We start from the raw sequence: 22816 nt of genomic DNA on the forward strand, positions 1-22816 counted from the left end.
CTGGAGATGACTCCAGCTTGACTCACATCTTGGTTGCAGTCTTATGAGACACCTTGAGCCAGAAGATCTAGCCAAACTACACCCAAATTTCTGACCCATGGCAACGGTGAGATATATATTGTTTTATGCTGTTAAGCTGTAAGGTGATTTATAATGCTGCAATTGATAACAAATGCACATTATTGTCTTGAGCCACTTCTTCACAAAGTAGACATTCAGGTATGATGCTCTTAGCTCTGCTCATTAAGAAATTTTCTTTCTTCCCTCCCCTTTAAGTCCATACTAGAGGATGGCTACGTAATGTAGCTGCTGTTCATTTTTGGCTTGCTCCCATATGCAAAGCTAACCCATTCATAAGTGGAGCTCAGGCAGTTTTCTTCTGTTTAAGCTGGTGACACAGGGATTCCCGTGCCCCGCCCCCACCCCCTCAATAGGCACAGGTAGGTGCAAGTTGAGGAAGAGATGCTGGTGTAACTGTGGTGAATGACATGGAAGGCTGAACTATTTGTTCCTGAAGTTTACTTGTGCCCTGTGGTGCTGTTGGGCTCAGTCCTGTATGTAACAGTTCCAGCTTTTACTGCTGGATCTGTCTCACTTTATGACTTGATGCACCTAAAATAACCCAACTCATAAATGTGTAGTTCTGGGTACTTGGTGCCCCATGATCATACATTTCATCATGTCTACCAAGGCTCAGAAAGACATCAAGAGCAATTTTTCAAAAGGTGCATAATGATTAGCTGCAGATGGCATGGCCATGCTCAGAACTCCAGGGACCTGCATAATAGTTCTCCCACTAGGACTTATCATTAACTCCACTTTCCCACCACTGACAACTTGACCGGCAAAGGTCTGCTGGGACTTACGGCCCAAGCAGCTTGGCTGCCTGTGTTAAACCTGTGGCAGAGCCCTTTCCTGCTTTGGGCCCCATTTAAAGCTGGAAGTCTTTCATGGCACTGGTATATGGCCTGGTACAATGTTGCTGAGTATAGAATTTCTTACTTCCAGAACCTCAAAGGCTTATCAGGCATGGTACTTCCTGTTTTGTAGCAGAAGTAATGTAAGATGCAGCAATGATGTGTCTTTCACCTTGGAGGCATATCCCACCCAGCACACCCCTGACTGTCAGACTCTGAAAACTTCATTAATGTGGCAGACCCCCGAATCTTCATAGGGCTTACTTCCCACCCTCTGAAGTGCACGTATCCTGCAAAGGTCTCCAGCTTGCTAACTACCTCTTGTTTTTCCTGCCTGATCAGCATGATGTTATCAATATAATAATCTTCTGAGGGAAGTCCAGCTCTGTTTTTTGGATTATACTATGATAAGTTGAATAGTTAACACAGCCCTGGAGCTGTTCATCCCCTCGACTTTCTCCATTTCCAACTTCCATGTTTGTTGCTCTCAATTTTAAACTTCAGAATAAGAGAAATGACTCCCGGTGGGATCGATGGGCCCAGTGGACCCACTGTAAACTGGGCTGCAGCCAGGACTCTAATTATATGCTCATGAGCCCACTATTACTTATTCATTTGTTTATTTTCTGTCTCCCCAACTAGAATGTGAGCTCTTGGACAGCCATAACTTTGTAGGTTTTAGTGTCTGCTGTATCTCCAGCACCTTCAACAGTACTAGGCACACAATGATTGAGCAGCTCAATTGCATTATTACTTTAATTTGAATTGCTTTAATTACAAGTAAGATTGTGTTTCTTGTTCTGCAAACTGCCTTTTCCTCGCTGTCATCATTATCATTAAAAGTATAACAATACTTTTACAGTTACAGCAATAATAATAATAATAATAATAATTTTCGCTCCTTCTGTTCCTGGACATTAGCAGTTGCCATCTCAGAGCAGACAAAAGTGCTGATCCAATCTTGTGATTTAATTGCCTAAGGGTGAACTTGGCAATGGTCTGGATTATTTTAGAGATTGTGAATATATCCTAACCTCTTGTGTTGCTTTAGTATCTTGTTGTCTGCTGCAAGGAGGCACTTACGCTGTATTACAATTGTCATTTTACTTGTCTATTACTTCCTCTAGATTAGAGTACTTAAAAGAAAGAACTTTTCATCATATACGACCAGGTCCTAGCACAATGCCTGACAAAGAGTGGGAAATTGAGCAAATGTTCATGAATATATGAATCAAGTCAGCCTACCAGGGCTAAAATGCAAATAACAAATTTAAGCAAGATAAAAACAGGGTTTTTCTGAGCTTCACCCTAAAGCAGTGATTTTCAACCTTTTTCATCTCACAGCACACATAAACCAATTACTAAAATTCTGTGGCACACCAAAAAATATATTTTTGCCCATCTGACAAAAAATAGACATAATTTTGATTCACACCAGACAGCCGTTGTGGTGTTGATTGTTGTCATGTCATTTTTTTATTTGACAGTCTCGGGGAAAAGGTCAGTGGTCCTGACTAAATCGTCAGGTATTGCATGTTTTAAAAATTCTTGCGGCACACCTGTTGAAAATCTGTGCTCTAAAGTGATGCTCCACATTGGAGCACCAACATGGCCAGTGACTCAGCTGTCTAACTGGATCCAGGCCAGAACTGGACTTAACTCTGAGAGTTTTGTAAAGGAAGTTTTTCTGGATTTTTACCCTAGGGCATTCATTGCTCTGTGGGATATGTGATGAAATTTTTTAAGTCTTTAGAAATAAACATTGCCTCAAAATAGAAAAAAAGGGGGAAGATTATGCTCTGTTGACAGACTTAAAAGTTACTGCATTATGAAAAAATCTAATATTCTTACATACGTGTATGTACCTGCATTTATATTCCTATTGTATAAGTATCTATGTATGCACATCTATACACATGCATACATTTATGAAGAGTTGTTACTGCCCTGGCTGGTGTGGCTCAGTGGATTGAGTGCAGGCCTGTGAACCAAAGGGTGACTGGTTTGATTCCCAGTCAGGGCACATGCCTGGGTTGCAGGCCAGGTCCCCAGTTGGGGACGTGCAAGAGGCAACCACGTGGTGATGTTTCTCTCCCTCTCTTTCTCCTTCCCTTCTCTCTCTCTAAAAATAAATCAATAAAATCTTTAAAGAAAAGAATCTCCAAAAAACATGAAATAAAAGAGCTATTATTAAAGTCTAGTTTGGCGTCACAGGAAAATACAAAAAGAAAAATAGATGTAAATGGCTCAGGAATTTGTCTATACTTCACCTTTGAAAGATAATCATTTGGTGGTTTAAGTAGACTTAGTTAAATATTCTAGTGTGTTCAAATATTCAACTAATACCTACAATATTTATTGTACACATTACTATGTCTCAAGTGTTATTTTGGGCACTTGGCATATGTTAAAGAGAGAAGGGGACAGAGAGACAGAGAGAAAGAGAGAGACCCTGTCCACGAGAAACCTAAAATAAAGATAATAAAATTATATAGTATGTTAGATGGAGATAAGTGCTATGGGGAAAAGTCAATCAAGACAAGGCAGTTCATGAGTGTGTCAGTGCACACGTGGGCTGGGGGGAGGCAGTGGCAGCCGCTGGGGAAGGCAGGAGCTGGCAGTTAGATGGTGTGATCAGAGTAAGCCCACTAAAAAGGTGAGATTTGAACAAAAAGTTAAGGAAGGGAAAGGAATTAGAAAAGTGATTATCTTTGAAATTAACATATCAAATACTATCTATAAGTTTTGTCATATAATACAAATATTTAATTAAACTAAGAATTTCTATGGTCGTATTCAAAATGAATATCTGAGTGAAGATAGACAGAATTTTAAAAAATCAAAGTATTGAACAGTTGTATTTAATAAAAGTCGCTAATTATCTTTTCTCTTGGTGAGAAGTAGCCTATGTTTAACTGAAGCTTATACAGTGTAAAAATAATCAAGGGCTATTGGGGGGAAAGGGGGGAAATAGAACAGATATTAGAATTGCTAAATAAATGCAATTATTTCCTCTATTAGCTTGTTTAAGGTCTCTTATTACATAATGGAGACTGAGGTAGCTTAAAGCAGTGCAATAGTAATAATCTTTCTGGGGGAGGCATTCACTATTGGCTACATTTAGGGTTAAGGTTTTTTCATGGATTACTTCATATGATTATTTCAAATAATACTTATGTTATCAGTGAGAAAACTGAGTCTTGGAGAGGTTATGTAATTTACCCAAGGTCCCAGAGTTGACAAGCAGCCAGTTCTGGATATAATTCCAGATTTGTTCAGCATCAGAATCCACCATCTCACTCTTTTAACTCTTTCTGCTATATTTCACTGTTACTCTGGTGCTGCGGTGGGAAACAAAGTGTGAGTTAGTACTTCGGAGGAACAGAGGAGACATGTAGATGAGATCTGACAATTGCTGCACTTTTACTGGTCCCAGAACTGAGCCGTAAGGCAGTAATCCGCATTCAGCCTGTGACGCTACAGCTTTTGGAAACCAAGGCCACACAACCACGTCTTAAGTGAGAACACACCAACAAGCACTTTCCCAGATTCCGGATTACTAACACACCTGCCAAAGATCTGAGGCAGTTCCAGTCCTACACTTTAGCAGCCCATATTCTTTTTAGGTTCCACTGCAGAAAATCAGAGGGAAAAAAGTGCTGAACAGGCAACTGGCTTATTTCTAAAGTATGAAAGTAATTTTGACTCAGGATGCAGTGTTGCATAAACAAGCATGAACAAAGCCTTGAGGAAGGCATGATAGGGTAGTGGGAAGACTCCTGAACTGAGGACAGAAGATCTGAGCTCTTGTCCTGGCTCTACCATCAACCCATGTGACCTTGGCCAAGTCAGTTCACCTCTATGAACTTTGGTTTCCTTGTACATATGATTCTCAGTGCTAAAGCTTAAATGGCAATGAGTGTATTTCCTCCAGGGACCACTGATTGAGTGCCACAAATAATTTATCTGTGTATATGTCTCCAGAACCAGAAAGTTTGATTCGGGAAGCTTAAAATGGGAAATTCTAGTGCTTGGGAGGCGATGAATACTAAGAGGTAAGTTATCATGTATGGATTGGCTAACTGGTACTCTGCTGAATCCAAAGAGTCCTCTTTTGAACCAGAGTTATGGAAATGAGTTGGCTTTCTCAGCCTCTGTGTGTCCTGTGCCCTGAACACCACTACAATGCAGATGAAAAGAAGCAAAGGCCCTAACACTAAGGGCTCAGTGCATGAAATCATGGAGGAGAGAAGAGTTAGGAGAAATAAGACATGAGACAAGGAGGTATTGTTAGCTCTTAGGTTGGTGCAGTAATCACAATATTCAGGATAAGTTAGCCCCTCTCTATTAGGAAGGGAGAGAGACTCAGATACCCATTCACAGCTCTGATAATTCCCCAGCATATTTGGGAGGTGAGAGAATATCAACTCCATTGAGAGTACTTTCTGGAGTAGCAGGGGCTTCAGGAGTTCCTCATCTTTGTGGCCCAGGAATGAGCATGTCTAACGATGGTTAGCAGTGTTCATTTAGTGCCTGGCTTTTGAGCCTGGCCGACCCCCTGCCCTGGACATGTCAGCCAATTTGCCCATCATTCCCTACTTCCCTGCTAGCTTTACCTTAGAAGGGCCAGCCCTTTCTCTCATTCCAATTGCCTGAACTCTGAGTAGGTTTCAGTTTCTTTTAATCAAAAGCAGCTTGACCAGAAAGAATACCACCATGTGCCTTCCTGCTGGCTCACAAAATAGGCCAGAAACAAGAGCTGTGTTTCTCCCCAATCTCCCTACATCCACATTCCTGGTGCCGTGCCAAGCCTGTGACAGCTGCCGGAGTGGAGGGCTACAGGCTGTCCCCCTGGGTTTTCAGACTTCAGCTTCACAGGCCACTCTCTTGATTTTGGTGTCCCCCATGATCTCTGGTGACGTGGCCTCTGTACCTGTAGAACCCAAGAAGGCAATCAGCTACTTCAACTCTTGAAGCAAGGGGTTCACACCGGCAGTGAGCATCAGGTCTAAGGAAAAGTCACTGGGTTTGGGGAGCAGGCAGTGGCGACAAGACGGGGAGATCCCAAATGTGTGATGAAAGCAGCATGGTAGCTCCCAATAAACTGATGATAAATTGATGGAATTGGATAATAACACCCCACAGAGGGGTGATCAGGGCATTCTAAGCAATAATTGATCATTTGTTTCTTGGGGTTTCTTCAGATATGAGTGGCTGCCCCTATTTTCCACATTCCCTCCCAAGGCATGTCCATGGAATAAGTTTGCCAGAAAGGGTAGTCTGAGCCTGAGCTGCCAATATTCAAGTGTCAGGTTTTGCTTTCTCGGGAGAAAACTGAAATTGGAGGGGTTAAAAATATCTTATCCACACAGCTTCTGGAGTTGGGCCAAAGCCAGGAAGGAGGCAGGGCCCTCAGGAATGCCACGTCATCCCTGCCAGGATAGCTTATGGATTCAGCTCACAGGGAAGCTTATGGATTCAGCTCACAGGGAAGCCAGACCTGGCCCGTAATTCCAAGGCAGGAAGGGAGAGCCAAGGCAGGAAAGGGGATATCATATGGTGGGTCAGAGGTGGGATCAACCGAGGTGTTGATACTGATGCAGAAAAGACCAAATGGGAGTTGGCCAGGGATGGGATAAGTCTGGGGAGTGGAATAGGGTTTATTAAGATGAAACTGGCACACTGCCACAGCCTTCAGTGCACATTTAGTACACTCCCTCAATATCCCGAAGCAAGCCCTTGAAGTGTTAGTTTCTCATTGGACTTGCAGCACCTGGGAACAGAAGAGCCCTGAGCTAAAATGAGAGGGACTCACCAGAGTCAGCAGCAAAGCTAGGGCAGAGATGGCCACCCGGAGAGTGGCTGACAGTAAGAGACTAAGACCAAGACCAAGAGAAGGCTTAGAAAATACTGCCCATTTTATAGCTGTCAAAATTCAAAGGGACGACTAACAGAGGAGGACAGCTTAAGGGAGTGACCTCACTGGCCTCTGGCAGACACTAAGAGTGGGATGGGATGGAAGATTGTTGGAATGGAGGATTGCAAGATGTAAAGCTGAATCTTCCAGGAAAGTCTATGCAAAAGGAAATGGAGAAGATGGCTGAGTCCCAGGTAATAGGATAGGCAAGTGCTTCAGGGGAAGCAGATACTAGATGGTGGGGTACAGGGTGGGATTACCCTGGGAGAACTCGAAAATCTAGAAGAAGTAATTGGAAGAAGGGAGCTCTAGAGGGGCACCCAGGGGTGTTCAGAGAGATCCATTGCCGAAAGACACTGAAGCACCTGGGTCTTAGTTCAGCCTGACAGCCAAAAACCGTTTCCAGACCTACACTGACTAATGGGGCAAGGGCTACTGATGTTCTTCCAACCAGAGACTTCTCAGGCTGGTGATGGAAGGGATAGGCTTTGGATGTCTGGGTACCAATTATGAACCAGGAGCTGAGGTGAGGATCAGTACAGAACCTTGCAGTCAAGAAAGACTGAGGTGGGAACCAGCAAGAACACCTGGTGCTCAATGGGACTTTTGCTAACTTATGGGAGAAAGAAATCAAGGGCTGTTGTGGTAGATGGCCATTCTAACACGCCACTGTTGAGATTGTGAGTGAGTATATTCTTTCTGGATACCAACTTAGCAATATGTAGAAATGTCGATAAAAATATGCCCTGGATTAAAAAAAATCCCACTTCTAGGGATGTAATCTAAGGAAATGATGATTCACGTCAACTCAGCTCTATGTACAAAGAAGCTCACCATCATGGTATTCATACCCAAGGAAAATTGGAAGCAATGCAAATGTTCAATGGCAAAGAAGTGAACTGGCTTTAGGAAGGAACTTCTGGCAAATTAACCATTATGTATGTGGTCTCACTAAGTCATGCTGTTGAGAAATCCTACATGGCCTGGGAAACTCCTTATGCTGTAAACTACTAAGTAATTAAAACAAACAGAAGCAGAAATTGGCATATATAGTTTTGTGGGAAACTGTAATATATCTACACACACAAAAAAGATTAAAAGGAGGAATATTAAGACATTAATAATTGCTCTTTTGGATCATGATACTATAGGTTATTAAAAAATTTGTACCAATTTTTAAAATGAGCCCATATTATCACAGACGGAAAACATAAATATGCTGTGTATGCTCAAAGGGAGTTAGGGGGCAGAGTGAAATTCACTACATTGACGTGTCTGCTTCCTTATGCGACACTGAATAATTGGCCTCAAAATTACATACGTGCCCATGGTTTGCAAGGCTTCAACATATTTAGAGCACTGCTGTTTCTGATTACAAACAGACCAGACACACAACTCCCTCAACTTTTTACTTCTAAATTATTGGAATCTCTCATTCTGTTGAGGTGTAGCTGTACTTGACTATGCATAACACAGTAAAGCCAAGTGAGAACTAACTTCGTGGAAACGAGCATAAACATTTATGACTGCATCATTCAATGGGATCAGGGTTATCATAACCCATGTGCCTTGATTTATAAGGCATGCCAGAGCTTCCGCGGCAAGTGAATTGGGAAAGGGGAAGCAATGGAGCTGGGGATGAGAAGGACTAGCCACGCTATTGTAACAGGCTGTCCAAGTGTCAGTTCTAATACGGGATGGGGTGCTTGGGTCACTGGGATGGTATCCAAGAATTCTAATCTGATGGAATTCAGCAGTGGCAGATTGTGGTTTCATGGTCTGGTTTTTCAAGAATAGAGACGTATTTAGCTTAGTTAATGGCAGGGATAGGGAGAAGAAGATGGTGTTGTAGGAATGTAGGATGTAAGGAAGTCAGGGGACACTCTTAACAGCTGCACAGCTGTACCTCATAGAGACCAGAACATCCTGGACTAGAAGCTGCTTTAGAATACAATGCATCTTGGATGATCCTGGGGGCCCCGAGGCACCCATCAGCCTGACTCTAATGCCATTTTTACAATAATGCAGTCATTGTTTTTGGTCATGGTTTTTATTGTTCCTGCCACTTACTGCCAACTTCCTGTATTCCTCTTTTTGTCTCGAGGCGTCTGCGCCATTAGTGACATCTGCCACTTCATGGTTTCTGCCTTCTTCACATCTTTTTCCCGCTGTGTGTCTTTCCAACACCTGTTCCTACTACCAATAGCAGGGACTCTCCAAATTCTTCCTGTTTAAACTCTCCGACATAGACAGTCTTATTGGTGCTGTTGCTTATCTTTTTCATCTGTGGTAGAGTGTACTTGCCAGATTACTTTATGGAATATTGGTAAGCCTACAGGTAGGCCACCCTTGGATGAGGCATCCAAATTTCGTGGAATCAGTGAAGGCCAGGAGGTAGAACTGTGTCCCCTCTCATAAAAAAAGGGCATTCCGGGAATTGAGTCTGAGATTCCTCCCCAATGCAGACAGTTCATCTAATCTAAGGCAGACCCCAGCCAGAGATTAAAGTAAAATAGATTGGTATCTGTCCTTAGGGAAATAACAGCTGACAAGGTTGTCAGAATCACAGTCTCAGTAGGAAAACTGAGTCAGATACCAATCAGATAGACAAGGAACACTTGGAAAAAGATGATCACATAACATACATTCAAATGCCTATGGCTCATCTGCCATATCAGATTTCAGGCTTGGGACAGTATAGCAGATGGTGGTGGATTGGTAGGTGGCCTTCCTATCACAGTAAGTCTTGGTCAGGATTAGCCTAGGACTGAGCCACATTGAACCAACACACTGGATGCCTCTGGTCCTCCGTAGATATTCCACAGATGCTTTTGCATTATATAGGAAGGCAGCTTTTCCTCTCTGAAGAGTTTATTCCCTAGCTAACCGTGGGTCAGGAAATACTTCCTGAACTTTGGACTCGGGAACTCTGAATTTAAACATACAACACATATTTCTCCAGTTCATCCTAAAAGGGCATTATAGTATTTAAATATTTTTTATCTATAACATGTATATTAGTTTTCCCATGGCTGCTGCAATAAATTACCACAAATTTTGATAAAAAAATATGTTTTCTCACAGTTCTGAAGGCTAAAAACCCCCAATCAAGGCACTGATAGGACCATGCTCTCTCTGAAGGTGCTAGACAAGAAACTCTTCTTGCTTCTTCCTAGCTTTTTATGGTTGCCAGCAATCTTTGGTGTTGCTTGGCTTACAACTGCACTGGTCTAGTTTCTATTTATCTTTATGTAGGTCTCTGCATTTCTTTCTCTTCTTATAAGAATTTCAGTCATCAAATTAGGACACACCCTAATCCAGTATGAATGTTACTTTAACTAATTACATCTGCAAAGACCCTATTTCCTATTTCCAAATAAGACGACATTCTGAAGTTCCAGGCAGACATAAATTTTGGAGGGACATTAGTCAACCCAGAACAACATGTTAAACATTTCCCAATATTTGGTCAAATTAATAATGGAAAGAAAATCCTGTGTTTTTCTTAGGCTCCATTAGATGAGGTCTGTTTGTTACTTGTATCTCTGGAATGGATACAAGATACAGAGATGACTCACATGATGAAACCTTAGGTCTTTGGCCAGCTGCCTAGCACCACTATAGATTTTCAAGGAATCTGGGTAGAAAGGACACCTGGTAACGAATACCACTTTCGGCTAATGGGGACTTTGGCTCTTACTTCGAGGGAGCACCCCATTCTTAAAGATTTGGGCTGAACCACTAGGCCTTTGGTCTAACACCCTGAACAAAGGCAAGAAAATGACCTAGAGTCAAGACTATAATTTTCTATAGTGACAATGGGTCAAAAAGCATTCACTCAAACATTTTTTTTAAATGTCCCATTGGAAAGAGAAAGTTAATCTCTCTACCTTGTGAAGCAGCAAACAGAGAGGATAAAAGCGTGGACTTTGGAGTAAAGTTTGACATTGAGTTCAGATCCTGATTTTACTACTTACTTGCTAGATGACCTTGTTCAAACTACTTAGTATGTCTCTCTCTCTCTCTCTCTCTCTCTTTAAAGATGTTATTTACTTATTTTTAAAGAGAGGGGAAGGGAAGGAGAAAGAGAAGCAGGGAGACATTAATGTGGGATTGCCTATCGTGCAACCCCTACTGGGGACCTGGCCTCCAACCTAGGCAAGTGCTCTGACTGGGAATTGAACCAGGGACCCTTTGGTTCACAGGCCAGCACTCAATCCACTGAGCCACATCAGCCAGGGCAAACTAATTAGTCTCTCTAAGGCTCAGTTTCCTCATTAGAACGACAGAGGTAGTAGTATCTTCCTCACAGAGCTGTTGTGAACAGTAAATGAGATAACCTGTGTAATGCATTTAGTGCATGGAAAGTGCTAGCTATAATCATTACCAAGCCCTAGACGACCAGTCTAGGCGGTTCGTATCAGACCTTTCATCTTCTGGACCCCACACTGATTTCCATGGGAACTTCCCAGAGCACGTCGGCCCTGCCCTGTGGAAAGCCCTCTAAAATTCTCTGTCATCAGCTGTGTGAGAGACAAATTCTCCACAGTGACAAACCAAAGAGCACTCTCATCTAAGCTAGAGGTTGTAACCTGGAAGTTGCAAACTGGCAGCTTGACCTGGGCGAAATTTTTTAAATTTGAAATTTGTTGGCCACATTAAAAAATTCAATGATTTTTAAAAGCTCTCTTTTTATTGTATTTTTCCCCGTTACCATTATCCCCCTTACACCCTCTTCCACCTCCACACTCCCTCCCACCCCCCACAATCACCACACTGTTGTCCACACCAAATTTCTGGTTTATAAAAATCAGAGGACCAGGCAATACTATGACAAAATTTTTCTATAACTAAAGAGCCCTTACACTGTATTGTACACATTGGCACGCTTTTCAAAGTGAGAGGAGGCTCTGTTAATTATTATGCCTGAACAGGTATAAACTGAAACTGCCTGTGGCAAATCAGAATCCGAGGTGGGTCACTCTATCTCAGCCGTCTGGAGCTCAGCAGGAACAGCTCCTTCTTTTGCAGGCTGGCTCTCTGGTGGCCCCTACCTCTAGGATTTCGAGTTGTCAACCTCTATTTTAACACCTTTGTATGTCATACATAATAACTGCCTCTCCATCACCAGAAGCCAACATCTCTGACCTGGGCTTCTATCATCTTCCCTCTCCAAGAAGGAAAAAGTACAGGCAAGCGACCAGTTCCTGTGCTGGATTTCACTCAGGGGTTACCAAGGATTCTTACAGAACTTCCAACAGCACAGCAACACCTATGTAACATCATTAACACTTTGTCACTGTCCACTCCTTATTAATGAATTCTTCTCTGCATCTCTAGGCCATGTATCACTGGGCTATGTCACACGTGTCACAATAGTCATTTAGAGACATTGCACAATTCTTGAAGTATATTCTGACTCAGAAAATGATTGATATGAGAGGAGCATAAACAAACACTTTAACAATTCTTAATTTTCAAGAAGTCCACATCCAATAAATGAATTTTATTTCAAAAGTTGGCTTGTAGGTAGAGCCTAAAGAAATGGCATTATTGCCTCTTCATCCTTCACACATCTACAAAACAAAACTAAAGTATATGTATTACAAAATAAATAAACTATAGACTATCTAAAGATTAGTACTGGGTACTGATCTATCCAAGGATATTAGTAGTTAGAACTCTATATAAGGGAAAATATCTTCTTCCCTGGCTGGTGTGGCTCTGTGGATTGAGCGCTGGCTGCAAACCAAAGGGTTGCCGGTTCAATTTCCAGTCAGGGCACGTGCCTGGGTTTTGGGCCAGGTCCCCAGTAGGGGGCATACGAAAGGCAACCACACGTTGATGTTTCTCTCCTGCTTTTTCTCCCTCCCTTCCTCTCTCTCTAAAAATAAATAAACAAAATATTTTTTTTAAAAAAAAATATCTCCTAATTTTTAAAGTAATCATTTCTTAGAATTTCTGAACCAAGGCCATTGATGGGAGAAGTAACTTCCTGAGAGGGTTTGGGGGACATTCTCCTCTTCTGTCCATTTTTAGGTGCAAATGTTTATGCATGGAGTATTTGTAGAATAGGTACAATATATATAATAAATAGCAAAACTGTTTGTTACCTAGAACATTTAATGAATGCAGAAAATGTCATCCCTTGATCAAAGTGGATTACTTGACATTTACAGTGTGGATTAAGACTACTTAGAGCTGGTGGGTGTATTGGAAAGAGTCCTGTTTGAAGAGACAAGTGACCTTGCTTTAAGGTCAGTCTCTGCTATTAACTTGTTGTGCAACTTTGGGTAAATTGCTTATCCTCATTAAGATACCGCTTTCTTATCAGAAATCTGAATAAGAATGATAACAATAATTCATATTTCACAGACTTGTTTTGAAGATAAATTGAAAGAATATATGTATGTGATAGAGCTTAGTACACTATGAAATGCTACAGAACCAAAAATAATAGAAAAATAAATGAATGCTTATTGAGCTCTTATGAACCAAGAACTGTGATAGAATTATTATTATTAACTGGCCACCAATACTAATTACAGTGGCAGCAATAATATTCTTAACATTGTCAGTCTAACTCTTCTTCAGTTGGATACTAATGAAGAGACCAGAGCATCCCTTCTGCTCTAAGCAGAAACCAGTCAGCCTCCTCCCACTTACAGGACACCAGTCTTGTAAACGCCCTGCCTTCTGATTTTAATGACAATATTACAAATGGGTATGATGGCTGCATCCTGGCCCACGCCCCAGAGTAGGAGTAACACTGACTCACTGAAACTTGTGAATATCATGCAGGAGAAAGGCTCCACTTAAAGAGTTGGATAATGCCAGACTTGGCTTTAATTAACATTTCTATGGGGTGGGCAATGAAAATTGTCTTGGGTCCAACTACAACCCATTAGTGGCATTATTATTTTTTATTTATTTATTTATTTTTAGATGGGGGGTGGTTGGGAGGAGAAAGAGAGGGGGGAGAAGGGGACCTGGCCTGCAGCCCAGGCACGTGTCCTGACCAGGAATCAAACCAGTAGCCTTTCAGTCCATAGACTGAGCCATGCCAACCAGGGAAGCATTATTATTTGATGCCTAAAACTTAACTAGTATTGTATGTTATGGCAGTTTGCCGCCATAACAAATTACTACGGATGGAGTGGCTTTTAGCTTCAGTATTCCAGAAGCTAAAAGTCTGAGATCAAGGTGTTGGCGTAGCTGGTTTCTTCGAAGGATTCTCCTGGCTTGCAGAGAGATGGCTGTCTTCGCCCTGCGTCTCCGCGTGGTCTGGGTGCTTCTGTGTTCAATCTCTTCCTATAAGGACGCCACTCATTTTGGATTAGGGCTCACACTAATGGCCTCACTTTAACTTAAGTGCCTCCTTAAAGACCCTATCTCCAAATACAGTCACATTCTGAGGAAGTAGGGGTTAGGACTTTACATATTAATTTTGAGGGGATACAATTGAGCTACTCTGTTCTGAAGGAAATGTCTCTGTGATCTCTACTTCCTTTATCTTTTCTCCCTCCCCATAGTCCTTCCCTGACCCCACTACCAAAACCATGTAGGCCCCTTCAGTTCTCAGAGCATTTCAAACACTGATTCACAAATGCAATGCTGCTGGCTGCCTCGGCAGCTTCATTTCACAGACTCCTTGGTGTTCAAGAAAAGTGTGTAGACCGAGATAACACTTCTCCATGAAACATCTTCAAAGAATCCTTCTAGAATCCACTGTTCCTTGACCCATATTCTAAGCTTCTGATTTTTTTCAGTCTCCAAGTAACTCCAAGATCTATATCAAGACCTCTTATCTAGCAGTCTACTCATTTCCTTAAATTCCAGTTTCTTGGTAAGCTTGTTTTATCTTTTAGTCTTTTTTTTTCCAGCATGAAACTCTTTTCCCTGTTCTTCGTTCTTAGTCATCAACCAGAAGGAAGCCATTAGAAGCAGGCTTGATCTTATTTATTCCAACTAAGAGTATTGTCTTTATCTATTCACAAAAGAAAACTATAGCAGTTTCATTTTTCAGCCCGACTCAGGCTTAATTCTAAGCAATTCAACTCGCTGTCTTGATGCCTTGCTTGACAGTCCGTCTGTTCTCCACCCTGCATATACTAAGCTGATGGTTTCAGTAATATTACATAAGAGGGATTTCATCAGTCTTTTGGCTAGTAGGATATATAGTTACACTTGTGACCTCATATATTCTAGTACCATGTAGCTCCCAGATGAAATTAATTACACTGCTGAACATCTCAAACTGAAATGTCACCCAGCGTAATAAAGATGTCCAATCCACTGATGGCAAAGGATGTCAATCCCTCAGTGATAATCAGTATTTTTCAAGGTCTTTGAAGCAAAAGTTTAGAGACATTTTGAGGCATAATCTAATAGGATTGCTAACTCATAGTACTATTTTTCCCTATATTTTATTTCTTCTAGTTTAAGCCCCTCACTGTCAGCTATTGAAATAATTTCAGAATCAAATCATCTTAATTCACCTATCACAATGATTGGATAACAGTTCTTCTGATGCCTGGAATGTAATGTCCTCTTGAATGAACTTAAGAGGAAACTTTGCTGATACAGGTTTGTACAACTAAATATTTTTCAGCTTTTACAAGCAGTCACTTCTCAATCCTCTGGCAAGCATGCCACAGGCGGCCACCCCTATATAAATATGCAGTTAGGAAGATAAACACTCACTAAAGTCCCTAGTGGTAGCATTGTTTGAGGTTCGGCAATATTTGTTCAGTAGGTAAAGAAAGAGATTAGTAATGTTTCCATTGGGCTCTATTCCTTCTAAAGCCAGCCACCCCTTTCCCTAAGAGAAAAGACGTGCTCTGGGCATGCGTTCCAGAATGCCTCAGGACAACTTTCTACTTCGAGAGCAAAGCAGCTCGCCATTGGTTGCATGCTAAGCCACCCACTTTTTAAAGGGCCATTATTTTTTAGTAACTTAATAAGCCAGACCTCCAAAACAATAAAAGTAAATTTGTAGTATAAATTTTATTTTTAAAGATGTTAGTACAGCTTACATATTTACACATTAAACTAAGAATGATTCAGATAGGTGTGCTGATCTAATTCCAGAGATTTACAGACATTTGAAGACCTTAATCTGTCAGTTAGTATGGAAAGACCTCTGGTCTTGGTTCCAGTCTAGTTAGGCCAATGAATAACTGGTTTCTGGGAAAGCTGAGCTGTGTTTTTCGTATAAAATAAAGAAGAATGGAGTAGATCTCAGTAGAGCTCTAACATCCCTCTGACTCTGAAAATTATTTTGAGATCTGATATATTCCTGGGAAAGAACAGATCTCATTTTCCCATCTCATAAGGTTCTTGTGAGGACCAAGTGACAAGATGTAACCCAAGGTGTAGTGTCATCCATTGAATAAAACGCACAGGTGAGGGGTGGCTGTGTTTGCTTTCTTATCTAATTAGCATGTGCTAAATAGATGAAAGAAAAACAATGACAGAAAATGTTTACCCCTACACTTTAGAGAAGGAAGGGAATAATGTAAGATCCTAGAGTTATTTGTGGTTCTTCCAGATAAAAATTGGATGAAGTAACTAAACTTGGCATCTATTATTATGTTGGATGCCAAAGATTTTACCTGGTGTAAAATCATTGTCTAACAAAGCAATACAGTCCTTTTATTTGACTAAAACTTTACAAGTATTAACAAAGTAATCATTAAAAAATAAATCTAGTATTTACGTATAGATACTGTTGTTTTCTTTAAACTTTTTTGTTTATTGACTAATTCCAAGTACTTTTCGAGGGGCTGGGGAATGCAATGGTGAACAAAACAGGCGGAGTTCCTTTCATCACCAAGCTAGCATTCTCACACTAATGTGGGGAAATAGAATATATACAAATAAACTAATAATTGTACCAAGCCAATAGAGGAGCAAAATTTAAAGCAGGGCAAGGAAGATAGGGAGAAACGAAGAGGGGAAATGCTGTTTTCTACAGAGTGGACGAGGAACACGTTAATGGTGTGGAACATTTGAGGAGAGAGCAAGAGGGAGCAGAGAGCAAGTCACGTAGATATGGGCCTATTCCAGGCATAGGGAACAGCAAAGGCAAAATTGCTGAGGCAAGAGAGCCCCTGGGGCATGTGGGGAACAACAGCAAGAAGGCCAGAGAGGCAGTGAAAGAATAAGAGGAGTAATTCTCCAGGATGCTTTTCTAAGAAAAGTATGATCAAACTTATATTCATCTAATCACTGTTTTCATTCAGTCCAACAAAAACTCTTTATTGAACTTTTATTCTGTGCCTCAGTTTTTCACTTATAAAATGGGGATGATAATAGTACCTCATAGACATATTGTGAAGTCTAAATGACTCATCAAACGTAAAGAATAATTAAGACTGTCAAGTACAGAGTAAACTATGGAAGGCTAGTTTTTATTACTACCATCATTATCATCTCTTTATTCACAACAATATCAATAATCAGTTGTTAGTCCAATAGAATTGTTTTGCACCAAACATTTATTGGGAAAGTTTCCTTACACATGTTATTGAAATATTAACTAGGGTCATGGTACTTAGTGACTCGAGCACAGAAGTTCATGTTATCAAAGGTATTGCAAAGAGCTAAAAATAACCAATAAATTGGGGTTTGAAACTTAGTGTGTTAACCTAGACATGAAATTAGTATCATATATCCGTACACTTGAGTTTTTCTTTATTTTTTTGTCTTATTCAGTTTCCTCTTTCCTCGTGACAACACAGAATTCTTGGATGTTTGCAATGTCTTTCACATTTATTTTCAGTATGTACTCTGAATTGATTCCTTGTTTCTCAGTCACAAGCATCATGGAATCAAGATTAATAACCTGCTTGGTGAGTTTTGTCCACTTTGGAATCTAGTGCCTTTGTACTCAGAGTGGCCTGTCGGGCTGCCTGTGATTCTTTATAAATTCTCTAGCAGTGATGGTCAAGGACAGTTAAAGCAACAGGGAACCTACCTGCCTTTTGGGCCACCTTTACCTGGTTTCATTATTTCAACTCCTCTCTGAGGCATTTAATTATGATTGAGGAGAGTCTAAAAATGGATTTAAAGTTTACTATTATAATTCCAGTGCTTAGAACGATACCTGGCACGTTGGAGGTGCTCAATAAATGTTTGTGCAGTGAATAAAATAGGATAGGCTTGGTAGATGATGTTGCACTCTCTAAAACAGCCTGTCACTTATGTGTGGCTGAGAGAAAGAGCACCTATGTATTGTACTTTCCCCGTGGGGTTGGGCTCCCATCTCCACTGTCCACCTGGAGCAAATGCCTTCATTATCAATCCCTTCACCTCAGGGCACAAGGTACCTGGGAGAAAGGCTTTGCTTTAGGCAAGCGGTTGTGTAGGTATCACACTTGATTTTGCTAGTTACAACAAGGTGAGCAGAACTTATGGTAAAATAAAAACAAAAGATCTTGGAAGGATTTTTATTTCTGGGCTCACTAGTCATTTCCTCACCATTTCTCCAGAAAATACTCAGTCCCTTCTATACCAAACACAGGCCCATGTAACATAATACTGTTGACCTTTGCAGTCTAATTAGTATAAATAAACACTACCAAGTAAAATACTACTTGAGAACCACAAGTGCCACAAGAATAGGATTCTATGTACCATATAATGTCAAATGGGATGATTGATTTTCAGTGAGGAGAACAGGAAGGCTTTGGCAAAGGTGGTAGTTTCTGTATCATGGAAATAATGAACATTTCAATAGACAGAATGGTTATGTTATTAATAATACTGCAATTATAAAATTATGGTATACCATCTGTCATATATGTTTAATTACTACCCAGCATTCATAACACCTCTGATTTTTGTTGTTTTGTCTGTGATTCTTTGTCCTGCAAAGCCATGATCCTGAGCTACTTTAACCAAGAAACACTTATATGTAAAGCACAGTTGGCATATAAGGGCACTGGCTGGGACACTGTTAATAGAATTTGATGGCAGTATTGCCCTTTATTTATTCTTTACCAAACACATAAGCCATCTGTCCCAGATAACAGATTTTATAGTCATTCTTTCTCAGTTAATAATTGAATTTATTTTACAAAAATGAATTGCCATTTTTCTCTGTTTTCAAATATTATATTCTTCCAAACTAAAAAAAAAAGAGTGAAGAATATGGCAGATTTTTAATTTATTTCGAAAAAAGGCTAGGGTAAGGTTGAGATTAAGGAACTTTTCTAAATTCCCTTCCCATAGTTTTACTCATTTACTCAGCTAATGCTTCTGTAATGCCTGCTATGTCTCAGCATAGATGACAGGAAGGGTATTCTTGGTAGAGTGATTGTGCTACAATACACACTTTAACTATTCAAAAGAGACACTGTATTATTTTTCGTATATGTGTATGACCCAACCTCTAGATAAATGCTTTGATTTTGGACGTTTGTTTCTCTTATAGTGTTGATGAATCCCGTTGCCTACAGAGCATGTAATGATAAGAAGCAAGTAGCAATAATTAGGGGGACATGCATTCAATTAGTATTTATTGAGCAACTTCTATGAGCCAGGTACTGTACATAATAGTTGATTAATTTAGTTTCTGCAAATGGCAATCAGTAGAAGACAGAAAAGAGTGGGGCAGTTTTAAAGTTAAACGCAAAATATATTTTTGTTCCTTAAGGCTCTGAGAAGAAGGCAGACAAACAAAATAAGTTGAACACCAGATTCCTGACTGGAAGGAATTCAAAGCGTCCACCTGAGAAATTTCCACTTAAAAAACAGCAGAGGACCTGATCCCTGTTGGAGGGTGTAAAAGGTGACTTGTTTCCAAAGCTCACTTCAACTGTCCTACGACCAGCCACCCAGGCTGGCTGACGTGTCCTGTGATGGAGACACTCTCAGGGAACGGGTGCAACTTTTGACAGCCAGCGCCCCGCGCTCCAGACAGCACAGCCGCAGCACTTGCTGCCTGGGTGCGGAGATCCACCCTCCCAAGCTCGCGGGCCAATGGGCAGGGCCCCAGGGGCGGGGCCAGGGCCGGAGGGCGGAGCGAGGCCGGGGGCGGGGCGGCGGCGGCCAGCGCGGTTTTGGCTGTAGCTGCTGGGGCGGCGGCGGCGGCGGCTCGGCCGAGCGTCCGAGGGTCGTGGGGGGATGGGGTCTGCGAACTCCAGCCCTCGGCGGCGGCGGCGGCGGCCGTGAGTGTCGGGCGGGCGTCCGCGTTCCGGACGCGGGATGGAGTGCAGTGGTGAGTGTGGGGTGGCGGCTTTCGCTTCGGCCGCGGCGGCTGCGGCGGCAGCTCCGGGCTGCGGTCACCCGTGGTGGCCGCCTGCGAATTGCGGTCCAAGGTCCGGTCGGCCCACGCGGTGGCCCTGAGGGGAGGCGGTGCGGCTGCGGCCAGCACTGGGGGCCGGGCCAGGGTCCTTGGGGCTCCCGGTCCAGCGGAGGGAGTGGGGAGTCCAACCCGAGCAATGGGTGCGCCGGGAGCGGCGCGAGAGAAGTGGGGAGGGCGCGAGCGGTCGCTTCTCGGACATTGTGGACCCACTTAGTATCCGAGTTAAACGTTGTCGCCCGCGCCGCCGGGAGAGACTCGTGGGGCGGACTTTCATCCCACGTCAGGTTCCCCCGAGCTTCCTGCAGCCCTGGTTGCTTTCCTGGCCGCACGCCCTCATCCGCCTTCTTTCGGAATGCAGGGGCTCCTTTTCCCTTTCCCCGCTGGATTCCGTCACTGGGTCTTCACCTTCGCCTTCCTCACTTGGGATCTTTTTGGAAGTTTGGTGGCATTTCTGAAAATTCCGTCCGACAAATGCAAAGGCTTAGATAAAATAACCCACACCTCTGGTTCCATATCTCCCTTTTCTTATCAAACTTCACCTCACCTAGGCCCAGGCTGTTTATCATTTGCGGGGAGGGGGAGGGAGGAGGACGGCACTAAAGGTGGAAAAACACTCTTTCTTTTCTCTCCCAGTGCCCCTCTCCGGTGCGTCTCGGTCACTCTCTCCGTACGCCTCCCCTTATCTCTTTTCCACTTGTGCTGTGGATTCCCCAACCCCCACCACCCTCGACCCCCGCCTATCTCTTGTTTCCCAGCCTTGGCTCAAGAGCAAGTCCTGTGCTTTGCAAAATAGGAAATGACCGGCGGAGGATTACAGCTGCTACCAGGAGAGAGTATCCCTGTGAGTTTGTTTCTCTAAACGTCCCGGGACCTCGCGATTGAAACTTCGTGTTCAGGACGTTTTTCCTTTGGCTGTAAACGTGGCCAGGGACTCTACTTGTCTTTGAGTCCCTCTGACCTGCCCAGGGACTATCTCGATTTTTCACCACCATCCCTCATTGAGGTTTTTTTTTTTTTTTCACCACCATCCCTCAAACTTTACAAAAGTGAAGTTTCTTTACCACCACTCCCGACCCCTCCACATTGAGTTTTGTGGATTGTTGATATACTGTCTTCTGACCACGGATGTTTTGGGGGAGTTAGGTGTTGTTTGAAAGTTCCAAGACCGAGGTGGAGCTTTTGGTTCCAAATTTATCTTTTTCTTTCCTCTTCTTTTTTTGGAAATTAGCTTCACCTCCTATTCTGTTTGGGGGAGGGGGTTTCCTCTTAACAAAAAAAAACTAAATTAGATATGACCAGTGAATATTTAGATTTAATAAAGGAACCACAATAAGTTGCTTAGATTTAGATCTCTTTCTCAAGATTTCTTTAGGCAGTTTGCCAGAAATGCATACTTAGAAATGCTTCCTTATTGTAGGAACTGTGCAAGTGAGGAACCCTGACGCTTATGCTTCATTGGCTTTTATGGTACAAATAACTCTAGTCTCTCGATTCTGAGAAGAGTTTAAGAGTGAACTTGAAGGAAAGTGATAGGCCTGAGTAGAAAATGTTTCAGTCCCCACATTGGCAAGAAATAGAACTTTGGCTGAGATGAAGAAAGCAGTGTTCAGGGAATCTGTGGTGGCTGGTCATTCTCTTTGGGCCGATGTCTCTAAAATAGAACAACCACCTGAAATATCATCAGTGTCTTCACTTCCCAGCTGCAGAGGCCCTTTACCTAGCAATTAGGGCTTCAGCAACCACTGCTATTGGTCCCAGGGATTAGATGTTGAACAAAGCTCATGCCCAGAGGGCACCCTGGAAGGATTTGTATTGGTGATTCATTTCAGCCGTCATTCAGACAATGTAGTGTGATCCCATTCCATGTTAGAGTCCTACGGAACCTTTCAGTCTATTGCGTAGAAGTAGACAATTTTGAATAACTAGGACCCAAGACATATCTTGGGTTACCCAGGAAGTGTATGTTGAATGTCCTATGGGAAAGTAGAGGGATGATTTATTTTTAGTTGAGAGAATGAAAAGGTTTCTTACAAGAGGTGATGTTTTGCATGAGATTGAAGTTAAGAAAATGATTTTAATAAGCACAGAAAGCAGAAGGGCCCTTCTAGCTCGAATTGCTGGTTATGTATAATGCATACTAGGATGTCGCTGATTAGCTTCTAGGATTCTCCTTTGAACACTATTTTGTTTGCAGTTTCTTACCTCATGCCCAGCATGATGATGAGCCACAACACATACAGACACATTCATATGTAATGGGAGGTTTAAAAGGAAGGTTAGCAACACATTTTGGTAAGATAAGGATTTTTTTCCTTCTTTGTTTTTGTTATTGCTCTAATAAGCAAAAGAGCCATTTGATGGTACTGCCTTTCTAAATAAGAATTTTTCTATTTCTCAAAAAGTGTTCCAGTGTTTGTCACTGAGGAAGTTTTCAAATACCATAATCTTCCTTTCTAAGGAAGAGGATGGAAAATATTTTTATAAGTATTGAGGAAGTTGAGTGTAAGAGACTATTCAAAAGGAACCTTCTATAATTGTACTTACAGTTTATTTATCTAATGTTCATTGAGCACCAGCATGATAAGATTTTTATATACTTAGAGTGAGTTTTGACTAATGTATACACCCATGTAGTCACTACTATAATCAAGATGTAGAACATGCCCATCACTC

General features: G+C 41.9%; 1 protein-coding gene and 1 long non-coding RNA gene across 3 annotated transcripts in view; both read left to right on the plus strand.

Moving 5' to 3' along the window:
* The window catches only part of LOC128627878 (uncharacterized), a 46181-nt gene extending 30780 nt beyond the window's left edge, over positions 1-15401 (plus strand). The window contains exon 3 of the long non-coding RNA XR_008392171.1: positions 15274-15401. This is a non-coding gene — a long non-coding RNA (uncharacterized LOC128627878). The remainder of the gene's footprint in view (positions 1-15273) is intronic.
* A 4496-nt stretch (positions 15402-19897) lies between these two features.
* Positions 19898-22816, plus strand: part of ARHGAP29 (Rho GTPase activating protein 29) — a 74849-nt gene continuing 71930 nt past the window's right edge. For both annotated transcript variants that reach the window (XM_053668222.1, XM_053668224.1), the window contains exon 1: positions 19898-20056. Coding sequence is in view for 1 of the 2 variants with exons in the window: in XM_053668224.1 (XP_053524199.1) it covers positions 20044-20056 (13 nt within the window). In the remaining variant the exon portion in view is untranslated. The remainder of the gene's footprint in view (positions 20057-22816) is intronic.

Source organism: Artibeus jamaicensis, unplaced genomic scaffold, assembly GCF_021234435.1.
Source record: "Artibeus jamaicensis isolate MK-2021 breed Jamaican fruit bat unplaced genomic scaffold, CSHL_Jam_final contig_482, whole genome shotgun sequence".
Taxonomy (NCBI): Eukaryota; Metazoa; Chordata; class Mammalia; order Chiroptera; family Phyllostomidae; genus Artibeus; species Artibeus jamaicensis.